The 25,331-nt window shown below is 40.3% G+C and overlaps 1 protein-coding gene across 1 annotated transcript; it reads right to left on the reverse strand.

Moving 5' to 3' along the window:
- Nucleotides 1-1,696: 1,696 nt before the first annotated feature.
- Nucleotides 1,697-25,331, reverse strand: LOC116520638 (immunoglobulin superfamily member 1-like). Its single transcript, XM_032234911.1, has 9 exons — nucleotides 25,009-25,331; nucleotides 24,862-24,897; nucleotides 20,406-20,693; nucleotides 17,557-17,859; nucleotides 14,907-15,197; nucleotides 10,996-11,286; nucleotides 8,676-8,780; nucleotides 6,490-6,527; nucleotides 1,697-3,400 (listed from the first exon to the last, which is right to left on the reverse strand). The coding sequence occupies exons 1-9, from the start codon at nucleotides 25,034-25,036 to the stop codon at nucleotides 3,242-3,244; spliced, it is 1,539 nt and encodes a 512-aa protein (XP_032090802.1). The 5' UTR covers nucleotides 25,037-25,331; the 3' UTR covers nucleotides 1,697-3,241.

Raw genomic sequence — 25,331 nt, forward strand, 5'->3', positions numbered from 1 at the left:
TAAACGGTTTGGTGTCTTTTTGACAACACAACTATACCTCATGACTGAGGCTAGGAGTAGGGGGACATTAAGATAAGGTAAGGCGTTTTTGGCAGGAAGTAGAATGATGTCCACAGATAGAAATGATGTTGGAGACTGTGAAATTTGGGTAGCCACGTTAAAATGTTTCAGTCTTGGAATTAAATAATGGATAAAAGGACATATTGGCCAAAACTGCATCTGGACAGATGGATTAGGAGGCAAAGTCCTGAACATTGAGAAATGTCCTACTCCCAGCTCAAATAAAATAGTTTTAATGGGGAATATTGATGCTTCTCTAACTGGAATTCTTGTCAAAAAGAATGCTGCAGGCAAGTAAAGTCTTCTTTTAGAGCAGGGGTGGGGAATTCTGACCCTTTTATGACCTGTGGACTTCAACTCCCAGAATTCCTGAACAAGCATGGCTGGCTCAGGAATTCTGGGGGTTGAAACCCACATAAAGGGGCCACAACTCCCCACACCTCTGTTTTAGATGATGTGGACATTTTTCAGGCTGACCCTGGGACGGGATCACTGAATGGGAGGCTTGGAAATCTGGCCTGGATAAGGAAAATGAAGTTTGTATTAAGATAGCACCCCACCCCCACCCCAAAATCATGAAAAAGGATTAACTCTGTAGCGTGTTATTTATGTCTTTATTAAATTATAGTCAGCCACATCTCAGCAATTCTTCAGATTGCCAAGGATAAAACACAACAAGATCACAGAAAATACAAATAATACAAGTATAGTAACTAATACTAATGTGGGCATACCCCGTTTCTGAGAATGGAGAAGTTCCAGAATTTCCCAAATTCTCTTTTTAGTGGATTAGTCACAGGGTATTTATATTGCTTCCATAACACTTGGTTTATTTACATGTTAAACATGTCACAACAGCTGAGGCTAGTGAATTTGTCAGAGCTCAAAAAGCTAAGAAAAATCAATCTACTCAATATCTGGATGAAAGGCCACAAGGGGCCTTTCATCCTAGAGCTGAAGGCTAGATAGAGTAGTTGAAAGAAAGGTATGGCAAAAACAAATCCATGCTTTGAAAGAAAATTATAGGTGGTCACCATGAATTTGTGGATTTCAATTGAAGAAAATCTTTATTTTACGGCAGTGTTGCTCAATCTTGGCAACATTATGATGTGTGGACTTCAACTCCCAGAATTCCTTAGCCATGCTACCCTGGGAATTCTGGGACTTGAAGTCCCTACATCTTATTGTCACCATGGTTGAGAAACCCCGCTATAAATATGTAATGTAGTGCAATATTAGTAGTCTAATAGACCCTTGTACCCATTTGATCTGAATTAACATCTTGGAACTATATCTCAGTCTTCATTATTTATTACTTAGGGCTCTTCTCTATGGCAACCAGAAGCTGCTGGTCTCCCATGGTGATACCATTTTTTTCTTTCAATTTTAGAGTAAGACATAATAATATAGTGATCTATGACCATAATAAAGATTTGAAGCCACTGTAAAACATAACCAGTATTCTAAGCTTTAGGCTCCCTACTTAAAGTGATTCCACTTTCTTTTTAGAAAAAGAAAACTAGACATAAAAAGGAAGAATTCCAAAGGTTCAGGAAGCAGGTTTTGCAGGATTTAAGAGTTCAAAAGCAACATTGACTGTCCTTCCCTGTGTGCCAGCTTCAGCTGACAAGATCCCAGTAAGTTAATTTACTTGTTCTCCAACTGCTCCTTCATGAAATACTTTTTTTGCAACTTCAAAGACAAACTTCTAGTGGAAGTTCTTCAGAGGAGTATGTATCAACCATGTCTTGGTGGTGTAAATCTGATGGCATTGACTGTTTTTACCACAAGGAAGTTCACAGAACTCATGGTCTAACTTTCATCTGGTAGGATGTAGTTAGATAAAGGGCTTGCCTATCCTACTTGTATATGCTTGTTGGTCACAAAACCTGCTTCACTAATCCTTGCTCAGATTCGATTCCCATTCTTAGGAACACATACAGAATTTCAACAAAGTGAACAGAAGGAACCACACATTACTTCTGTCCCACCCCCCAATTACACTTTAAAAATTATATTTTCTGTCCCTATGATCCTGAATTTGTCTTGTCATCAAGTCATTGTCCTCCTCTCTTCAATGTTGTTAAAACATTCCTCAACAGTTGCCATGAGCTTGCTACAATGCCATGGTGAGTCAACTTCCATTCATTTTAATTTCAAGGAAATGTTCCCATTATTGTACCAGATGCGATCGGATTACCAGATATAACACCTGAGATGAAAAAGGTGGCTTCACTTTAGGAGGGAAGAGAATTACAGTGCCACTGGCTATTTAATAACCTATTAGCAGTCTCAAACTATTTATCTGTCTTTTTGTTAACCTGCACAGGTGAGGACACAACTGCCTTAACAAGAGTCAGAACAATATAATAATCAAAATATCATTTAGCCACTGCAAAGGGTAGGTTTTGGTATTGTTGGAAAGCTCTTATTTTCAGAATCTGTTTTTCTAAATATTAAAAGGTTTATGGAAATTATTACAAATCTCCTCACCTTTTAAATTATAGTAAGAATATTCAACTCAGCCTTGCCCATATCCCTGTTCTAGAATCAAAAGATCCATCATTGTATCTGAGAACTGAGGATCAGTTGCAAAAGTGGATTTTCACCCTGATAATGATCCTGGTTGATGGGGTATAAACAATTTCTGGGTGCAGGTTAACTTGCTTTCACAAGACATAAACTTCTTCATGGCTTCATAGAAAAATCAATAGTTTTGATAGATTTGTCTCTAGATGGAGTTCAGATTTAAAAGCAAAAATATTCCTGCATGGGCCCCTTTTAAAAATATATTATTAATCAGAATATTGAAGGAGTTTTTCCTTAAATATTCTCTTCCAGTCGTGATTATGGTTATAGAGTTCTGATACTCATAACACCCTAGCAAGTCTCTCAACAGCTACCTGTCTGACTCTTTCCCCTACTGGCCCATCTCAGTCTTGGGAAAAAATTGGACTTGAGCTACAGAATGCCAGGATTCAATTTGCAGTTTTGGGTATTATAATAATCTACTTGTGAAGACACTTATGGGCAGGATATGTGCTCACCTGAACCCAGCATATCTCTGGGTTATGAAAGAGGAAGGAGGATGTCTATAGCAAGATGATCCTAACATGGGTATCTGTAGTATAGATGGATACACCAACATCTCGGAATGATCTTCTCTTCTGAATAGCCTTCCCTATTGGTTCTCCTTAGTGCTTTCTTCGGACACTGTTGCATAGATACATGATTCATGGACTGTATCATAAAGGCTTGGTGGTCTGATTTTCAGTGAATTGTGGTTTATTGCAGCATAAGAAACTTCATCAGGGGTTTCCTCCATGGGAGAGCTTAAGTACTGGAGAGAACAAAAAAAAAAGACATTGAGAGTGTAGTGTTTCTGCTAATGCTTCAACAGAAGCCTTTAAGTATGCTCTAAAAATGTTAAGTGTGGCCTCTCCTGAACAGTTAAATAATGCTGGGATACTGATACTTAACCAAAAGCCAGTTTGGTCTAATGGCTAAGGCACGGCCTAGAAAGCAAGAGACTTTTGAGTTGAAGTTCCACCTGGTCATGAAAACCAGCTGGGTGATCTTGGGCCAGTCACTCCCTCTCAGCTCAACCACCCTTATGCTTTTTGGTGTCCCCATATGCCAAAAGAGGGGTTTTTTATGTTATAATAAACACGTTTTGTCAATTGCCGCCATGTTCTCCCAATAGAAACCTAGGGTTGGTGTGGCTATTCACAATTTGATTACAATTCAAAATATTATGAATCAACAACATTCATTCAATATTCATTGAGAGCTGTCTGGTGTGGTGATTGGGATGCTGGTATGTATGTATGTATGTATGTATGTATGTATGTATGTATGTATGTATGTATGTATATGTTTGTGTGTGTTTTTTGTGTATATGTATACACACACACACACATATACACGTTATCTATCTATCTATCTATCTATCTATCTATCTATCTATCTATCTATCTACCTACCTACCTACCTACCTACCTACCTACCTACCTACCTACCTACCTACCTACCTACCTACCTACCATCTATAAAAATTCCTTCAAGAGCATTATTGAGGGGTAATTTTCTCAAAATCCCTATCATAGTCACTCATGCCCTAGTCACTTCCTGTGTTGACTATTGCAACATGGTCTACATGGGGCTGCCCTTAAAGAGCATCTGGGAGCTCCAGTTGGTGGAAAATGCAGTGGCCTGCATGATTTGTTTAAACACGGGTGTGCACATGTATCACCTCTCCTGTGGAAGTTGCATTGGCTGCTGATTTGCTTCCAGATACAATTCAAGGTGCTGATTGTCACCTTTAAAGCCCTTCCATGGCTTGGGAACAGGTTATCTGAGGGACCGTCTCTTGCCAATTACATATACCTGACCCCTAGAGCGGGAAGGCAAGGAAGAAGGGCCTTCCCCGTTGTGGCTCCCTCTCTCTGGAACATCATTACCCCAGAGATTAGAATGACCTGCATTCTAATACTCTTCCGGAAGGGGCTAAAGACTTGGTTCTACCAGCAGGCCTGGGGAACACAGAGTGGGATAGAGCCCATTAAATGGCTCATGTGAGGTGCTGTTGCCGGAATGGGGGGGGGGGGGAGGATAATTTTAGTATATTAATTTACTATATGACATTTTTAAAATTAATTTTATTGTTTCTTATATGGGGTTTTATATTCTGTAAGCTGCCTTGAGTTGCATTTGTGAATAGGCGGCAATGTAAATTCCGTTAAATAAATAAATAAAATACTATATGCAGGACTCTTGATCACATGGTTTCTTCCTAATTGTATAATCTGGAGTTTTACGGGAACTCATTTTGATTTCATCTTACAAAAGACAATGCAGAAAGCAGAAGTAACCATGTGCCTTGTTCTGTGTTAGCAAATTTAATTGCACTTTCTCATCATTAAGCAAAATTTTACCTCAAACAATAAACAATGTTTGGAGAAATCATGAAGAAAACTTCCAGGGTTGAGATCATTAGAACTTTTGCAGATTAATCATGTACCTTGAGGAGACTTGGATATTGAAAACCATTATTTGGTGATGTGTTGGAGAAGCAGATTTGGAAATTAAGTATTTCTTTCCGTAGCTATTTTTGGCCCTTTGATTGATTACCGGTAAATTCCATCAACTCTTAGTGAACGCATTAATCAACCTTTTCCAGGATGTCCAACTTGATCCTCATGGTGCATCATCATTGTAGTTAAGTCCGTCCAAAGTGCTGATGTTGGTCCTTTTCTCTTCCCTTCCACATTTCCCAGCATTATGGACTTCTCAAAAAGGTTGGGTTTTTTGATTTACATGGTCTAAACGTGATAGTTTGAACATGATTTTTGGTGACTTAAGATTTTGGATTGATTTGTTCTACCATCTGTTTTTTTTTTTTTTTTTTTTTTTGCTGTCCTTGACAGACATCTTCAAGTAATTTCTTCAACTTCAACTTTTAACTAAAGTTGAAAACCATCTACTTCTTCAAAGTCCAAAGTTTACTTCCCTAGAATATCAAAGAAAAACGTTGCCTGCCCAATTCTAACCTTTATAGATATAGGCCCAGCAGGGACCAGAATGATTTTTTCTAAAGCCTTCGTTGCTCCCCTACTGAGTGCTGGTCTGTGGCATATTTCTTGACTGCTGGTTCTTTTATTGCTAATACAGGTAGTACTCAACTTACAACAGTTTGCTTAGCGGACATTTGAGATTACAACGGCACTGAAAAAAGCTATTTATGACCAATTTTCATACATGATCATTACAGCATCCGCATTGCCATGTGATTTACATTTGGATGCTTGACAACTGACTCACATTTATGACAGTTGTGGTGTCCCAGGATCATGAGCCTTCTGTCAAAGAAAGTCAACGGGGAAACCAGATTCACTTAACAACTGTGTTAGTAATTTAACTTCCATAGTGATTCACTTGTCACAAATGTGGCAAGTGAAGTCATAAAATGGGACAAAGCTCACTTAACAAGTTTTTCATTTAGCAACATAAATTTTGGGCTCAATCGTGGTTGAAAGTTGAGGGCTACCTGTAGTTGATCCTAAAAGGCAGATATTGCTTCAATATCTTTGTTGTGAATCTTATGTCTGGGTGCAGTGCCTTTTGCCATAAGCATAGAGGTTGAATAAATAAAGAGAGGATATTTAGCCATGTCTCCTTCTTTTGCTGACATTCAAACTTACCTTGAAAACTTCCATGCTGCTTATGATCGCTTAGCAGACCCAGTAAAAATATTGGCCTAATATGAAATGTGAAGGTATTCTTAAGGCCAAGATACTTTTCCTTGCCTTTTGGGATACTCAAAGATTTTTTAAAAATGAAAATTAGCCCCGACTTCTTGATTTATGACCTACAGATTCATGGACAGAATGTTGACCATTATAGGATTAGTGTGCAGAAAATGTTTCTTACCATCTTGGCTGGTACATTGCTTTCTTTGGTAACAGAACCTGTAAGTCAAAAAAAGCCTTGTGAAAAAATTTTCTTTGGCTTATTTTAAATGATAAATGCTGGTTTATTTTCTATACCCAAGCTCCTGGTTTTAACAGTTTGGCTGCATATAATCTATATTAGAAAATTTCTGCAATCAGGTAGATAGATACATCTTACATTGCTTTCTGTACTCCACAGAAAGGCAGTGAATTTTCCAACCAAATTATGGAATCCTATCGCTGGAAAAGTTCCAGTCTTCCAGATTGAAGGACATTGTCCAATGTGGTGTCATCACCATAAATGAATGTGGTAGAATTTTGGGGTGGATTTTAAGGATAACAATGGGAAAGGAGACCTCTAAAAGAGAAATATTTCCCTTCTTAAAAATCTTTGTTTCAAAGGATGGAGATGGTAGTAGTGATACACCACTCTGTTCCCGCTTTTTACACACCCCTACAACCTGAAAAGTGAACTAAACTCACATTATCGGCAGTTCAGCATTAAATACAGGTAGTCCTCAACTTCCAACAGTTCATTTAGTGGCCGTTCAAAGTGACAATGGCACTGTGACCATTTTTCACACTTAAACCATTGTCTTCTTCCCATGGCCATGTCATCAAAATTCAGACGCTGGCAAATGACTCATATTTATTGTTGTAAAATGGGACAAAACTCACTTAACAAATGTCTAACTTAGCCATAGAAATTTTAGGCTCAATTGTGGTTGAGCCTAAGTTGAGAACCACCGGTACTGATTCACCAAAAAATGATTGTTTAAGGGGATTCCTCAGATTTTCCTTTACATCGATTTAATGCGTTTGTAATATTTATGGACTAATCCAAGCTATAGTAGCAAACAATAGTTGCAAAATACAATAATTAATCGATAATAGCAATAGTATTAAATTACCTGTGGCAATTATCTGAACCCAGCTAAGGATGGAAAGCTGCTGGAATAGTACAGATTTAACTTCTTTCCCAAATCAAATCAGTTTGGAGCCATTTCTACTTCTACATCTGGTATGAAGCTGCTCCAAACAAATGGAATTCTGTGTGTGCTTTCTGCTCCCTTGCTGTTATAGCTTATTTCATTTTTAAAGGGAAACCATTCTCTTTCTCACACAAACTGCATCTTTGTACAGGTAGTCCTTGACTTAACAGTTCATTTAGTGATCGTTCAAAGGTTGAGGTTGAGGTTTGTTTTATTTATATGCCACCCTATTCCCTGCGGGACTCAGGGCGGCGAACAACCCAAGGGGGAAAGGGAAACACAAAAGTACAATACAAGCATTTAAAAATAGCCAGCAGCCACACAGATCGAGAGGGGAAGGGAACTCATCAACCCCAGGCCTGCCGACACAGCCAGGTTTTAACAGCTTTTCGGAAGGCCTGGAGAGAGGTGAGGGTCCGAATCTCTGCGGGCAGTTCGTTCCAAAGGGCCGGAGCTGCCACAGAGAAGGCCCTCCCCCGGGTGGTAGCCAGATGGCATTGGCTAGTAGACGGAACCAGGAGGAGGCCAACCCTGTGGGATCTAATGGGTCTTTGGGAGGTAATTGGCAGCAGGCGGTCTCTCAAGTACCCAGGTCCAATACCATGAAGGGCTTCATAAGTGACGACTACAACGCCACTGCAAAAAGTGACTTATGGCCATTTTCCACCCTTATGACCATTGCAGCATCCCCTGTGTCATGTGATCAAAATTTGGATGCCTAACAATTGATTCATATTTATGATAGTTGCAGTGTCCTGAGGGCGTGTGGTCCCCTTTTGCGACCTTCTGACAAGCAAGATTCACTTAACAACCGTGATACTAACTTAACAGCTGCAGTGAGTCACTTAATGGTGGCAAGAAAGGTCGTAAAATGAGGCACAATTCACGGAACAAATGTTTCGCGTAGCAACATAATTCAATTGTGGTCGTAAGTTGAGGACTACCTGAACTATGAATAGGTTTTTATCAAGTGAGATTCTTAAGCAAACAGAGGAGCATTGGCTTGTGCTCGGCTGCTGTAAAGCCATCCATTTTTAAGGGAGTCTTTGGTGCTCCTTCTGCTGGCACTGATGATGTTACCTAGTCTGGATAATGAAACGTCTGCCAAAAAACAACCAAGCTCATTTCGAACCTGAGCTACAAATATTCTCCTCTACCAATCCGTATCTCTTACCTTTTCTTCTTTTTCTGTATAAAACGAAGATAAGCACCAGGAAGAGGACAGCCAGAAAGAAAAGGCACGCACCAATACTTGTCCATAGAGTTATTAAGGATTTACCTGTAAAGCCATAGACAACTTGGATAGAAGGCTAATAATGTTATCTAATAAATGCAGAGTTGGCGATGGATAACTACCTATTCCGATCTTTTTACCAGTCCAGTCCACCCAAATTGTTCGTCTTCTCAACTTTCCTGGCTTCCAGGCTCTTAACAACCTCTTTAAGATTCCAGGCAAATAATACCGGTTGCAAGGAAAAGAATGGTGGCATTTTCCAGTTTATTTATGTCATCAATATCCTGTCTTTATTTTATACAATTTTAGGCAGAGTACACAATGCTCCCTCTTTCCATTTTCCCATAAGAGCACCCTAAGAAGTGAGTTGGGTTAAGGCGGATGGACAGGCTGATAGTTAGCTAGTTAGCTTCTGCACCTAAAGGAGGATTATAACTCATAACCAACTTAGTTTCTAATCCACTATCTTAACCACTAAAATAAAATAGCTTTTGAACTTCTCCTCCACTCACCAACTCATTACCATCAATCATCTACTGAGAAGAATACTAGAACTGCATATCAGTTTTAAAATCCATTTTATTCTAATTTACAGACAATGCAACTTTTAACAATTTAGGCAAGTTGCACAACTGTGTTTTTCTTGAGGTGGGGTTGAATTGTGGAGTCCTTGGTGCTCTCTGAGCTTGATGGTTTGATTCAAAACAATTGTGATCACGACCTATGACTTGCTATTGATATGTACACTTTGAGCTTATGTACCGGCAACAAATTCCATGTGTGTGTCCAATCACACTTGGTCAATAAAGCTATTCTGTTCTATTTCTAGTTCCATTTCTATTTCAGAACATATCCTCTCCAGTAGCCAATACTGAGATAAGCATGGATTAACATCAGACAAACAATCAAGCAAAGCAGAAAACAATACCCTAATAAAATAAAATAAACTATTAAGAAGAAAACCACATACCCACCAAAACAGGCAGGGCAAGCTACTGAAGCAACCCTTACACTCACTCATGCTGATGATGTCACCTATAGTAGTTGGGTAATGTGACATCTAAACAACGACTTCAGAGAGCACCAAGGACTCCACTTCTGTTTTTTTCTGTATTGTTTTTCAACTGGAAAGGCTTTTTCTGCTCTTGGCCCACTTCCATGCTTGGAGAGCCATCTGAAGCTGGTCATGTGATCAACTTCAGGGGATTGATAGAGCCTGTAGCTGAACCTACTGCAGTTCTGACTGTGATCAAAGGCCTTCTGCCCCCTCACTCCCTGCAGAAAGCAATACATACTGTACATTGCTAACACCTCTACCCCTTCCACATTTTCTTGAGAGCACTTTCTTATCATGGGAATTTGAGCAGTTACTGTCAAAGGAGAACTCTTCCTGCTCCTCCACCTCCACCTCCACCATTATTATCATCATTAACTAAATCTTCTCATTGTATGGTTAACCCAAACTATCATTGGCAAGTGGCTCACTATTTCATTAATAGCCTATAATGTGTATCCTTTTTATAGTCTATTATAATCTGGTGATAGATTAACTCAGCAATGCAGATAAGCCTCTGGTCCATACCAGAGTACGTCTCTACTCTCTCTTGTCTCGCTTTTATGTCTCTTATGTTTATTAATTGAATTTCCATAGCCTGTTTAAAAAAATGGAAAGTCTAGGTCTCATTCTATCTGTCAATATTTCTGTCTCTCTACCTTTACTTGATGGCATCCACTAAACATTTTCAAACGTCCCACAAGCCAGTGATGGGTTGCAGATGGTACGCCTCGGTACGAGTGTAACAGAGCCTGGCCGGAGCACCGGGTACTGTTCTGGTACGGTGCTCCAGAGGACCCACCCACCCACCTGAGCTCCTTTCCTGTCCTTTAAAGCCTTCGGCACTTCCGCACACGTGCATGGCACATACAGCGCCTGCATGACACTCCAACAAGCAGCTGGAGCATCATGGAGGCATCACTGGAAGGTATGACACATGCGCACATTGCATGCATGTGCGCACATACATGTGGAGGACGCCGGGCCCCATTGCAACTGTACCGGTTGCAACTGGATCCAGAACCCACCACTGCCCACAAGCCCACCTACTGCTACTCATATTTAGATGTGTGTGACCACTACATTGTGCAGACAATGTGTCCAATATCCACTGTCCCGGTTCAAGGTCTTTCAGAAATTCAGTCTGTCTCTGACTCACTGACAGGGCAAATGGGAAAAATGAAACATGTTACTTTGTCATCATACCTTTAAAAACACTCTTCAGTGGGTCACTTGGCATTGACCAGACAAAGGGCTTGCTTTTGTTGTGGTATTGGCAGGTATAATTTTGTGTCTCTTCCAACTTCACCCAGCGGGGAGAAAAAATCACCGCCTTTTCCCCTAGCTGTGCAGCTTTGCAATCTATCTGTTCCCCTGATTTCAGAAGAGCAAAAATCAGATCTGGTTCTGTTGCATTGCACTGTATGGAGACATTTGCTTCTGGAGCATCTTGCTCTTCATTTATAATCTGGATGGAAGGCTTGGTCAGGCCGGGATCTAGAAAGGGGAAAAGATTCAGTGGAACCTCAGAGACTCTTGTAGACCAGAATCTCCCGTTTCACTCAACCACAAATAACACCACCCCCATCTCCTTTCAATCTTTTGGCAATAAAAGGATCATCTTCTCCATTCTCACATACATATTTGTTTCAAATAAGAAAGCCTTTTATTTCTTCCCCATTCTGTTAATCTATCCAGGTGTCCAAATATGCCTTATATTACATTATGTGTCTTTAAAGTGATATGCTAAACAATTTAGCTTACAGAGAAGAATGGCATCTGTAAAAGCAGAAAATGTGTCAAAATGAAACTATAGATGCCCAGTGCACCCTCTTCTATCCATCAATCAAAGAAGGGTTGAGGTTAAAGCAGGGTTGGGCAATTAATTTTCCCAGAGGGCCACATGAGAAACTGGGACTCTTGTAGAAGGCTGAGCCAACAGGGCTCTGAAGATGTATAGGCACCCAGGCATGAATATATAATCTTCCTTTTTACAACCCTGTAATCCAGGGGTGGGTTGCTCCCGGTTGGGCGGAATCGGTAGTGGTTTTTTGGCCTGGGTCACAGAACCAGCAGTGAGTCAGGCAGGCCACACCCCTGAACTGGTTCCCTGGTCCCTGCTGCTGTTACTGGCATGTTGTTTTGTAGTGCGCCCGCATATGCAGTTCACTGTAAATTGTTCTGCGCATGTGTGAAGAGTGAGTTACATTGAACTGCGCACGCACACGCAGCCTGCGTCTGGTGCACATGAAGCGAACCAGTAGTAAAACTGGGACCAACCCACCTCTGCTTTAATCCCTTAATTACAATCAGGAACATATTTACAATTTTAAAAAAGCAGTTGCCTTCAAAATAAAAGCAATGCAGTTATATGGTGTGCATAGCATACACTTATTTACATTTGATTTTTAATTTCCAGTTGACCTCGTGAGGGGCAGACAGGGACAGCCAAAGGGCTAGATGTGGGTTAGGATTACACCTAGCTATCTCTGCTACTCCAACTGAAATTTTGTACATCTAATAATCTAATTAAGACTGTGATCCATGAATGCATGTTTGACCCAATTAAGGTGGTGTGAGCTGATACTATGTGCTAAGAATACAAATATTAAAACTAATCAAGCTTCATTTATGGAGAAAATATAATCACCAACTTTTTGTGTAAATCAACCATCCAATCTCAGCATTTCCAAGGAGGACTGGGAAATGTATTCCCTTAAGCCCGTGAAAAGCAAAAGATTATTCTCAAATTTCATTGCAGGAGAGACCTTTGAAATAAATACCTTGACCGAGGGCTTCTGGGAAAGAAATGGCAAACTGAAGATGGGGTCTAGCCCATCCAGAACCAAAGATGTTAAAGAATGTGGTAAGTTATTAAAATTGTTTATGTTTATATATATATTGTAATGAAGGTATTGTAATGGAGAAATTTTCTGACAGTGAGAACAATCAACCAATGGAACAATTTGCCTTCGGATGTTGTATGAGCTTCATCACTGGAGGCTTTCGAGAAAAGACTGGACTCCCATTTGTCAGAAATGGTGTAGGGTCTCCTGCTTGGGGGGGAGGTTGGACTAGATGACCTACAAGGTCCCTTCCAACTCTGTTAATCTGTTTATCTGAAGGGTAGTAATTTCTTTATATATTTCTCTTCCTTTTGTTACAATTTGTTTTTTTCCCCCTTTTCTATTTTTTCTTTTCTGCACTTTCTATTATTTATTCTTTACTTTATATTTTACTTTGTATTAGTTGTGTGTGTGTGTGTGTGTGTGTGTGTGTATGATTAAAAACTAACATATATAAAAACGGGGAGCAGCCGCTCACCCTGATATTGGTACTTTGTTGGTTGTGGAACATTTGCAAGGAGGGGGATGCATTGGCTCAGAGGTTTAATGACGCTGGAACTCCTGGCCAGAAATGGTTTGGCCTTCGGCAGTTTGAGCCCGGCTCCATGAAATGGAGTGAGCTCCTGTCGCTCGATCCCTGACTCCCGCCCACCCAGGAGTTCAAAAGCATGCAATATTGTGAGTAGAAAAATGGATACCACTTTGGTGGTGCTGGTAGTGGTGGGGGTGCCTTTGTATATGTGTAGAACAGAAACCGCTGCTGGATCTGGCCGGATGGGAGGCATCGCAACACAAGGTGAGACCAAGGGAGGAGCCCAGAACAGCCAGCAACTTGAGTACCGCTAGTTAACTGGTGTAAAACTAGTTTTCCCCCCGCAGAGCACCAAGGATAGGTACACAAGCATCAAACAGAATGAGCTAGCAATTTAGGCTGCTAGGACTGCCTTGTGTCTAGCATGTGTAGATTTCTCTGACATTGTGTGCCACAGGCTAAATAAATAAATCTGCAAAGAATCTAAGCTCAGGATTCTATTTATGTCTCTTTCTCCAGGCTGTGGCCTGACGGCAGCCTGCAGAACTGGCAGCAGTGGGCCAGTGAGGAGGTTGGGGAGGAACAGGGGCCAGTCCTGAGGGCTGGAGAAAGCTCAGACGAGGGCTACGCCTCAGAGGAAAAGAGGGAGCTAGACAGCAGCGAGGCAGAGGAACAGCTGGAGCCTGTTCCCAGTGTGCGCATGCGCAGAGCTGCCAGAAGACAAGAACAATTAAGAAAGCAGACTCAACTTAAGAGTAAAGATACACCTTGGAGATGATTGGCCCCTCCCATAGGAAACAAAAGAGGAGTGAATGGGGAGGGGGCTTTTGCAGGAAACAATAAGTTTCAATCAGTCATGTCAAAAGATAAAAGTTCTGTTTGTAACTATAAGAGACTCTGTGCCAAGTTTTGTCTTGCCCTGCATTTGGAACTAGTTCAGTGGTGGGATACGACCGGTGCACCCCGGTATGGGCGTACCGGTGCAGGCTGGCAGCACCAGGCCCCGTTCCAGTATGGTGCTTCAGAGGGCCCACCCATCCGCCCGCTCTCCTTACCACTATTTGAGGTTACTGGGGCATTTGCGCATGCGCACGGGGTGTACGGTGCCTTTGTGATGCTCCGCCGACATCTGGAGCATCACGGGCGGTGGGTACGCATGCACGCGCTGTGCATGTGCACATGGTGGACGCCCAGCTCCGTTGAAGCGTACCAGTTGCAACGGGAACCAGAACCCACCACTGAACTAGTTATTTGGCAACTTGCCAAACAAGATAAGGTTCGTGTTTGATAAACAACCCTCTGAAAGACTGGAGCCTTGTGGACTGTGAATGAAAGGAATTCACAGTTGTGTAAATAAAAGGGGTTTTGCTGGGACCAAGACTCCGCTTCTTGCTTGTTAAGGAAGCCTGGATCAGAACACTCCACCTGCATGGCTTAACAGGCTGGGCTTCACACTTCCTCTAGTAGAAGTGATGAACCCACGCACATATTACACTGTCCCTTTTCTTTTGACTCTATGCATGCTCCTTTTCACACCTACAGTATATACATAATGCATATGAAGTTGGCTGTATTTTTTTCACTTTCTCATTTTTTAAAATACTTCCCTTATTAAAGCATCTCATTCTCAGGTTTCCTCAAATGGTTCAGGATAAATGGTCCCCAATTTTACTCATGGTTCTTATTCAGGATATGGGGTTTGGAAGATAGTGGGGATTGGGGAAGAACTAATTCCTTACCTCTTACTTGAAGCTGCAGAGGGTCACTTAACTTTGAATACATAAAGGGTTTATTTTCAAGCTGATAGCAACAACTGTAGTTTCCTATGTGTTCCATCCTGACTCCCAAAATGGAAAACTCAGCCAAGAAACTGTTTGGTTTTGCCGTTTGGGAAGCTATGAAGTCTGTTGACTTATAGAAGGAATACTTCAGGCCCCCTTTTGGCCCCTGGCAGTAGATCCGGGCGTTTGTTTCAAGCATTTGCTGTCCCTTTGGTTCCATATAGATGGCAGGCCCTGTAACCCCGGGGTCTGAAGGCAAGAAAGTATTAGATAAAGAGCAAAGGCATTAGAAGCACCAAATGACAAGCCTTAAAAGTGGCAAGAACCTACAATTTCTCCCACTTTTAGATTTATGCAAAATCACTAGTAAGACTGATATACTGGGGATGGGGTGAGGAATTTGCTGGATAGGAAAATAAACACAGAGAAATAAGTAAATGAACAGCTTTCCTAAATTTGAACAAGGCTACACATTCATTGTTGACTTAAAAATAATTTTGGGTTTCCACTGAGCGTTCCATAACAAACTTATCAACTCCATCTAAACACAATTTCTTAATCCTTTTAGAACATAGAATAATAGAATTGGAAGGTACCTCAGAGACAGGGGTGAAAGGCTACCGATTCAGACGAGTTCCCCTGAACCGTTAGCATTTTTTTGCTACCAGTTCAGGCGAACCGATAGTTCTGACGATCAGTTGTGCAACAATCAGCTATGCCGCATGATTTATATTCATTAGAAAGTGGAAATCCTGCTTTCTTGAAAATCTAAATCATGCGGCATAGCTGTCCCCCCCCTCCACTGTTCTACTTACCTTTGCAGACTCAGAAAAAGCTTCTTAATCCTCCTTTTTCAGCACTGCGCTCTGTGAAGTGAACCGGTAGCAGACTTCAGAGCATTTCACCCCTGCTCCGAGGTCTTCTAGTCCAACCTCCTGCTCGAGCAGGATACCGTATACCATTCCGGATAAATGATCATCCAGTTTCTTTTTGGAAGCCTCCAATGATGGAGGACCCACATATTCAGAAGGCAAGCTGTTCCATTATTTGATTCTCACTGTTAGGAAGTTTTTCTTCTCCTCAACCCACTCATTCTTCCTAAGGTTTGTTTAATCATTTGTTCATTGTCTTTATATGATCAAACCACATATGTCTTCCATAATCTCATTTGTGCAATCCACATTTTTTCAGCATTCACTCACTCACTCACTCACTCACTCACTCACTCACTCACTCATTGAAATTGTATGGCCACCCATTGCACCTAAGTGATTCTGGGCAGCTCACAACAATTAAAAACAGCAACCTAACATGTTAAAAACCGATATTTGATTATATGCCATCAAATCATTTTCAGTTCCTATTGACCACATATTTCCTGCCACATACATCTACCTTGATCTCTCATCCATGATATTCTAGATTCATATTCCTTAATGCATCATGCAATGTTAATATATAATATTATTATTTATATATAATAAAAGCATTTCTCCCATGCTTTATGCAATCGGTGTAGGGTGCATTCTTTTAATAGATCTTAGGAAATAATGACTTAGCAGATTTTGTATATATAACAATAGCACTTAGAGTTATATACTGCTTCACAATGCTTTTACATTCCTCTCTAAGCAGTTTACAGAGTCAGCCTCTTGCCCCCAATGATCTGGGTCCTCATTTTACACACCTTGAAGGATGGAAGGCTGAGTCCACCTTGAGCCTGCTGAGATTTGATCTGCCAAATTGCAGGCAGCCAGCAGTCAGCAGAAGTAGGCTGCAACATTGCACTCTAACCACTGCACCATTGCAGCTCACACATATGTATGTCAGAGGTGGGTTGCTACCGGTTTGCATTGGTTCAGGCGAATCAGTAGTGAAAATTGCGACTGAGTTGCCGAACCAGTAGGGACGGCAGGCTCTCCATGCCCCCGAACCGATTCCCCAGTTGCCGTGGCATCTTTTTTGGCATTTTAAATCTTATTTACAGGCAACTGGACATGCGCGGAGCAAATCGCGCGGGCACCGAACTGGCAGTAACGCCAGCAGCAACCCACCCCTGATGTATGCATGCATGCATGTAAGTATGTATCTGGAGCAAGTTTGTGTAGTAGTTAAAGGATCAGGCTAGAAACTGAGAGACTGCACATTCCAGTCCCTCCTTCCTAGGCATGGAACTTACAGGGGATCTTCAGCCAGGAGACTGTGAGCTCTAGTCCCTCCTTAAGCAAACCAAGAGAGGATCTTGAGCCAATCACTCACTCTCAGCCTCAAGAAGGAAATGGCAAATCCCTTGTAAAAATCTTGTCAAGAAAACTGCAGGAACTAGTCCAACCAATCATCAGGAGTCACAAATTAACTCAAGGGCCTTCATTCTACAGCATATTATTACCATACAACACAGGGAAGATCACAATATGATTATTACATTTGTATATTCTTTGATGTTCAAGAGAATAATAGCAACTTAACTGAATCGCAGATGCACGAAGAGATGAAGGAAAAAGAAAATTCAAGTGCTAATATTATTTGTATTCTAAGTACAGAAAATACAAAAACTCTGAACTCTCTTTTGTGAAGTAACTATGAAGAATAGGAATCCATATCTTACCAGTTATGTTGATATATATTTCACTGCTGATCTTTGAGTATATATCGTATCTGTACTGCTGATTGTAGATTTGATAGTCACAAAAGTAGATCCCTCCATAAGGTTCTTGGGCACTGTGAATAATGAATTCAGCCATTTTGTTATTTGAAAATTGGGCTGTTGGTGCATGTATATCCCCCTTTTTATAGAGGTTAAATGTTACAGTTTGGTACAATTCCTGTTTACACTGGATGACGACTTTTCTTCCTAGGACAACCAGGCCTTTGGGAATCACTGAAATGAAGGGGCTGGAATAAGATTGTCCTGAGAAAGAGGGAAAAAAGATGTAATTTTAATACTGCAATATTTGCAACAGCCTGAGTCATTAAAGTGGCAAGATACTGTATTTGCATTTCAGAAGGAAACAAACAACTACGGTTAGGTCCAAACCCAGCTGGGAAGGGAGGCAAAGACTCAGGATAGGATCTCAGCTGATCTAAACCTGTCCCCTTTTTACCTGTGTGGCTCCTGAGATGAATGTAGAAATATTGTCACAGCCACCAAGTTGCTTTAATGATCCCATCCTGGAGACTTTGATCAGGCAAGTGTTAAATTAGCACCTTCTCAATTTTTTAAAACCCTTTTTGCTCTCAGTGACAGAATGGATGGTGATCAAGGAATGAAACTTGATCAGTGACCACTTGCCCACTGATTCCCTCCTTTTTCAGCAGAAGAAGAGGCAAAAAGAGGATCATGTCTATTTCTCTATATCAGGGGTGTCAACTCCATTTCATTGAGGGCTGCATTAGGGTTGTGTGACATTGGGGGCAGGGATGGGTGTGGCCAGCTTGATGTCACACATGTCAGGAGTGCCTGTGGGGCCCAAGCACTCTGCCAGCGAAAATGAGTCCCTGAGCTCCGTTTTCAGCTTCAAGGGCCTCCTGCAACCCTCTGCCAGTGAAAATGGAGCTCAGGAGAGTTGCAGGCAGCCCTCGTTAGCTCCATTTTGGGCTGTGATGGCCTCCTCTGTCAATGAAAATGGAGCTTGGGAGGGCTGCACTCGGTCCTCCCAAGCTCTGTTTCAGCTGGCAGAGGCACTACAGACTGGTCCTTTGCTGTTTCCAGGGTGGCCCCATGGGCCGGATCTAAGCACTCATGGGCTGGATCCAGCCCTTGGGCCTTGAGTTTAACACCCTGCTCTATATAGTTCTTGGTGACGTGATACTTATCTCATCTTAGATAATGCTCCCCCTTGTAACTAGCTATGGCAAAATCATTCCTCAACAATGGCCAATATCTATTTGTCTCCAGGATATTGACTTCAGCTCATCCCCAGCTGGTGAGAGCTACAAGTCACCTATTGCAATAGTAAAGTGATGGTTTCCCCCTGATTCTGATCTCAGCTATGGAAAGGTGGTGAAGAAGTAAAGTCGGTTTGGCTTTGCTTATCTTCAAGAGCCAAGGTGGCGCAGTGGTTAAATGCAGCACTGCAGGCTACTGCTAGATCAGCAGTTCAGCGGTTCAAATCTCACCGGCTCAGGGTTGACTCAGCCTTCCATCCTTCCGAGGTGGGTAAAATGAGGACCCAGATTGTTGGGGGCAATATGCTGACTCTCTGTAAACCGCTTAGAGAGGCCTGAAAGGCCTATGAAGCGGTATATAAGTCTACTGCTATTGCTATTGCTATTGCTAGTTTATTTCTTAACAAATTTATGTAGCCACCCAACTTACACATGGGTAACTTAGATGGCTTACAAACATTAATCTTTGCCTTCAAATGATAGGGAACAAGAGCAGTAGGGTAGATTAGACATCGGCAACAGGATAGCAAATTCATGCCAGTACAATTTCCTGCTGGCTTAAAGACAGATGGAGAGATCTAAACTATTACACATTCCCTTAAACTTGCAGGGATGAACAAATCCATGCAAATTTATGTTTTTCTTCCCTCACTTTGTGGGGATGAGGGCAGGGGAAGGACAGATATAGCAGCAGCCACATTTAAGAAAGCTTCTTAATTAATCTGTGGATACTACAGGCTAAGCTGGGTGTCAGAAAGCAGTGGCGTTTGCACTGATAATGTTACCTAGTTTGGTAATGAAGCGTCTGCAAGAAAATAACCAAGATCACAGAGCACCAGTTTAACCTTGAGCTACAAATATTCTCATCTATTGATAATTCTGTCATGCCTTTCATACATTGTCCTGCCTTGATCCTGAAATTTAGAAGGTATTATTTCTACTCTCCCATGGAGATATTGGGGTGGTTGGAAAAATGAGGAATAAACACTTGACCTGCTGAGCTTGGCTGAACAAGAGGCTCCACTCTGGAATGATCTCTCGAGAGCTTGGCAGGAAACAGCCTTGGGGAGAAAATGGCAATTTCCATTCCTTCTGCATTTTGGGGGAATGCAGACTTTGGTTTCCATTTATAGGTGGAGGAAATACAGGTGGTCCTTGACTTCTGATCACAATTGAACCCAAATTTCTGTTGCTAAGTGAGACATTTGATAACTGAGTTTTGCCCCATTTTAAGACCTTTCTTTCCACAGTTGTTAAGTAAACCACTGCAGTTGTTAAGATAGTACTGTGGTTGTCAATTGAACCTGGTTCCCCATTGACTTTGCTTGTCAGAAGATCACAAAAGGGGATCACATGACCCTGGAAACACTGTGATTGTCACAAATATGAGTAATTTGTCAAGCCTCTGAATTTTGACCATGAGGATAAAGCAGTGGTCATACGTGTGAAAAGCGGTCATAAGTCACTTTTTCAATTCTGTTGTAACATCAGATGGTCACTAAACAAACTGTTGTAAATTGAGGTCTACTTGTAGTTTCATGGATGAAAGCAGCACGGAAGAGGACTTACTTCGCACAAAGATATAAACTGGATTGCTGTAGTATGACCAAGTTGGAGATATACGATATATACATTCGTATCTTCCCTGATGTGATTCTTCAGCATTGGAAATATGAAATTCAACCTCATTGTCCTGGGTATCAGCTTCAGCTATGAATCTATTATTATCTTTCCTTAGATAGAAAGTGGATTTCTCTTTTGCGTTCCAATCCTTCTTACAACTGATACTTAGATTCTCTCCCAGAGCAATCACGTTACTGGGATTCACTGAGATGGAAGGTGCGGGATAAGATTGCCCTGGATAAGAGGAGAAGATGAAAGAGTTGCAATATGGATAACCTGAAAGCAGTTGTTTGTGTAAGAGATTGGTAGGCTGTACTTTTAGCCAACAAACAATATTTAATGTGACATATGAGGGCTATATATGAAATTGTGCTAAACCTAAAACAGCAGCAACATTTTCCTTGCTCAGTGACACACACTCACATGAATGAAGAGGGAATGTGTGTGCGACAGAGAGAGAGAGAGAGAGAGAGAGAGAGAGAGAGAGAGAGAGAGAGAGAGAGAGAATATGAAAGGCTGCACTAATGCAAGATACTGTAGTTGTCTGGAAAAAAATAATAATTTGGGCCCCTCTGGTTCCAGGAGTTGATCCCAATGGATTGAGGGATTCCCCCCACCCCATCCTTTGGAAGGGATACCATCTCCCACCTTGATTTGGGGAACAACGGCAGAGTTAGTTCACATGAGATTTTTTTTAAAAAACTTGATGAGAGAGGAAATATTCAAGAAGGCAAGAGACGAACCATTACAATACAAGGGAAAATAATAGGTGGTCTTGAAGCAGGTTCCTCGGAGAGTGAGAGACCTACAGAAACAATATCAATTATTGACTGTGATGCTGATTAAATGTAATGTAAACTACAGATGGCTGATACCTGAGAGAATACAATTGGAATGACAAAAGATACAGACTGGATTCACTAGACTAAGCAATGGAATTTTATGATCACCATTTTAGCACAAATGAGGGGCAGGAAGTGAGGGGAAAAATAGAATATAAAAGTCAGGAAGAATTAACAAGAGAAGAAAAACTTTAGAAGAGGAGCATAAAAGACTTCAATCGGAGCTACAAAAACAACTGCAAAAAGTAAATGTGAATGTAAAAAATCAAATGGAAATAATTAAATATAAATTAAGTATAATGGAGAAAGAAGAATCAGCGCAAAGAATTAAAAGATCAAAACAAAATTTCTTTGAAAACGCGAATGAACCAGGAAGATGGCTAGCATATAAATTGGAAAAGGAGAAAGAGAAGAATCTGGTAACTAAACTACAACATGAGAAGACAACATTACAGTATCAAAATGAAAGTAAAAAGAAAATAATCCAGGAGTTCTATAGGGAGCTATATGACCAAGAAAAAGTTTCAGAGGAAAAAAATTATGCAATACTTGAAAAAAGCCCAATTGCCAAAAGTTCCTGAAACGGTGAAGACTAAATGAAAGAATAATGATGATGGAACAAGTAGAGGCGATTAGAAGAGAAAAGAATAACAAAACACCAGGATCAGATGGATTACCAGTAGAAGTTCATAAAAATCTAAAAGATACATTAAGCGTATCAATGTTAGAGGTGTATAATGAAGTATTGTTAGAAACTAAGATACCACATAGATGGATGGAAGCAAACATTACCTTAATTCCATAAGAGGACTCAGATAAAGAATTACAGACCAATATCCTTATTATTAATTATTTGTTTCAATAATAGTTGAAAGTCTAAAGAGATTTTTGAACGAGTTTATACACTCGGATAAAAATGGCTTTCTATCAAAAAGGCAAATTAAAAATGTGAGAATTATCTTAGACACTTTGGAGTATTATAAACACATTCCGAAAAACAACTGGTGTTGATGGTTCTAGATGCCCAAAGAGCATTTGATAATGTAAACTAGTAATTCATGATGGAACAATTAAAATGTATGGACTTTGAGGAAAATTTTATAAATATGATCAAGACAATATACTGTATTTTTTGGAGTATAAGACGCATCTCCCCCCCCAAAAGAGGGAGAAAATCTGAGTGCATCTTATACACTGAATACAGCATTTTGGCCTCCTGAAACCCTGCCCCTTCACAAAAATTGATGTGCAGAGGGTTTGGGAGGCCTGCAAAGTGCTCCTGGGGGCTGGGGAGGGCAAACCTGAGTGAAAAATGGCCTGGTTTTTTGCTCATTTTTGCACCCCCCCAGTCCCCAGGAGCACTCTACAAGCCTCCCAAAGGCTATGCATGCCCTGTGTTTTTGCAAAAATGGGCTATTTTTTGCTCATTTTTGCCCACCCAGCCCCTTGGAGCACTTTGCAGGCCTCTCAAACTCTCTGCATCCCCGGTTTTCCACAAAAAATGAGGCCTGCAGAGAGTTTGGGAGGCCTGCAAAGTGCAAAAACTTTTTAAAAAATTTACCTCTTCAAAATCTTGGTGCGTCTTATACTCCAAAAAATATGGTATACCGCTCAAAGGGCAAAAGTGATTGTGAATGGGGACGTGGTAGATAATTTTTATATAAAAAAAGACACTAGACAAGGAAGTCCATTGTCACCACTATTACTTATATTGACATTGGAAGTGTTAATTAGAAACATTACCGGTAGGCAGGATTCAGAAATAAAAGGGATGGAAATAAAAATATAAGTTACAAACATTTGCAGATGACCTGATATTCATCTTAGAAGAACCATTAGAAATCGGCCCCAAACTAATAAGAAAAATAGAAGAATATGGAGAAGTTGCAGGACTGAAAATAAATGAATAAAAAACCAAAATAGTAGTTAAAAACTTTACAGAGAAACAGAAAAATGAACTGATAAAGAAAATAGATCTTCTGATAGTAAAGATGGTGAAATATTTAGGAATTTACTTAACAGCACAATGCACAACAATTAAATAAGATAACTACATGAAGTTAATGCAACAAATTAAATTGGATTTGAAGAAATGGAAGACCTTACAACTATCAATGGTAGGAAGAATAGCTACTATAAAAATGAATATATTGCCAAAGCTACTCTTTTTATTTCAAACAATTCTGATAAGATTAGAGAAAAAATATTTTGAGGAACTAAATAAAATAATTTTGAAATATATCTGGCAAGGGAAAAGAGCAAGAATAAGATTGAAAATGCTACAGGAGTCTTAAAGCAAGGGTGAGGGTTGAGTTACCAGACTGGGAGCTGTATTACCAGGCATCTGTACTTATGTGAGTGAAAGAATGGATAAACCTGAGGCATAGAAGATTACTGTTGCTGGAAGGACATGATTTACAATTAGGTTGGAGTGCCTTTTTGTGGTACAGAAAAGAAACACAGGACATGGATATTTTCAAAGACACTACGTGAGGAATGCCCTATTCTTAGTATGGGAAAAAGTTATAACTTTTAAATGCCGAAGGAGAACTTAAAACCAGGCAGGAATTGCAAAACCAAGGGGTGGATTCAGCATGGTGGCCACACCTGCAAATACAGTCTAGATATGAGAAAGATGCCAAGACATAAAGAACCAACAGCACTTGATCGGATACTATTAGGGACAGATGAAAAACTAATAAATAAACGATATAGTTACTTATTAAGCATTAAAATGGAAGATGAAGAAGTGAAAGAAACAATAATAATATGGGCAAATTTTTTGGGGCTATACTATAGAACTAGACAAATGGCAAAAACTTTGGGATAGGAAGTATAAAATGACAATGGCCACCTCATATAAGGAAACCTATAAAAGGTGGCATTTGCCACCAGCAAGGCTAGCAAAGATGTCTAAAAATATGTTTGCCAAATATTGGAAATGTAATCAGGCTCCAGGTACTTATTATCACATATGGTGGACATGTGTGAAGGCAAAAAAAATTCTGGGGGAAAATACATACGTGGTTAGAAAAGATAATTAAGCAATATATAGATCTAAAGCCAGAAATATTCTTGTTAGGCATACTACCAGAAAGCTACAATAAAGGGGCTACATATTTAATACATGTGTTGACAGCAACGAGAATTGTATTTACACAATATTGGAAAAAAGATGAAAATATAATTCGGAAAATATTAGACTGTGCAGCGATGGATAGACTAACTTTAAAAATAAAACATAAAGCAGATACAGAATATTACTCAACATGATATGTTTTACCAGTGGTAAGATATAAGAGGTAGAAATTAGAAGAAAGATTATTACTGTATGTAAGTAAAAAATGAGTTAGTATGACTATGAATATAAATAAATTAACATATTTTTGTTATTATGATTTTTACTGTTACTATTACTTTCAGAACATTTGTTATTTCTCCATATGTAGCTAAAATATAAAATATAAAAAAAGAAAATAAATGGATTTGCTTTGGGGAGACCATGATATGTAATTCTCGTTTTACATCCATCCAATAGTTGTGTGTCTAATGAGACTCACCTTCAGCCGTCCATCTATACTGAGTCAGCCACCATCCTGGAAAAAAAATGATTCGATTAGTGTCAAAATACCTGACCTGTAGAAATTGACACTGGATCTTTGACCTTGGCCCCATGTCTCCATCTTCTGTTTACTAACAATACCAACCCAGGATCAGATTGAAAACGAGCCTCATGCTGAGATTTTTGTAGGTAGCAGAACTTCTGGCTTCCTAGGTCTTCTGAGTTGTCCTGTCCTGTTGCTCAGAGGAACAGATTGGTGCTGAAATGCCACAGGAATTATGCACCCCTCCCCAAAAGCAGCTTAATTCAGACAAACGTTTTCTTGTTCTGCCTGATGATTCTCTAAACTTACAGTTGTGAAAGAAAGAAAATAGAGGAAGTGACAACAATCTATGGGTGTGTTGAAATGGAGGAACTGAAGAATCATTTGCAGGAGACCCAGAGTTTTAAGGCTCTGAGACATTCTCT

The sequence above is a fragment of the Thamnophis elegans genome, chromosome Z, assembly GCF_009769535.1.
Source record: "Thamnophis elegans isolate rThaEle1 chromosome Z, rThaEle1.pri, whole genome shotgun sequence".
In the NCBI taxonomy this organism is placed as follows: Eukaryota; Metazoa; Chordata; class Lepidosauria; order Squamata; family Colubridae; genus Thamnophis; species Thamnophis elegans.

Excerpts from the sequence above, each read along its gene's own strand:
- LOC116520638 (XM_032234911.1), bottom strand. The coding sequence starts at position 25,036 with ATGAGGCTCGTTTTCAATCTGATCCTGG. Across the intron at positions 20,694-24,861 it reads GTATAGATGGACGGCTGAAG|GGCAATCTTATCCCGCACCT; the intron begins GTGAGTCTCATT and ends CCTCTTATCCAG. Across the intron at positions 6,528-8,675 it reads ATACAGAAAAAGAAGAAAAG|GTTCTGTTACCAAAGAAAGC; the intron begins GTAAGAGATACG and ends TTTGACTTACAG.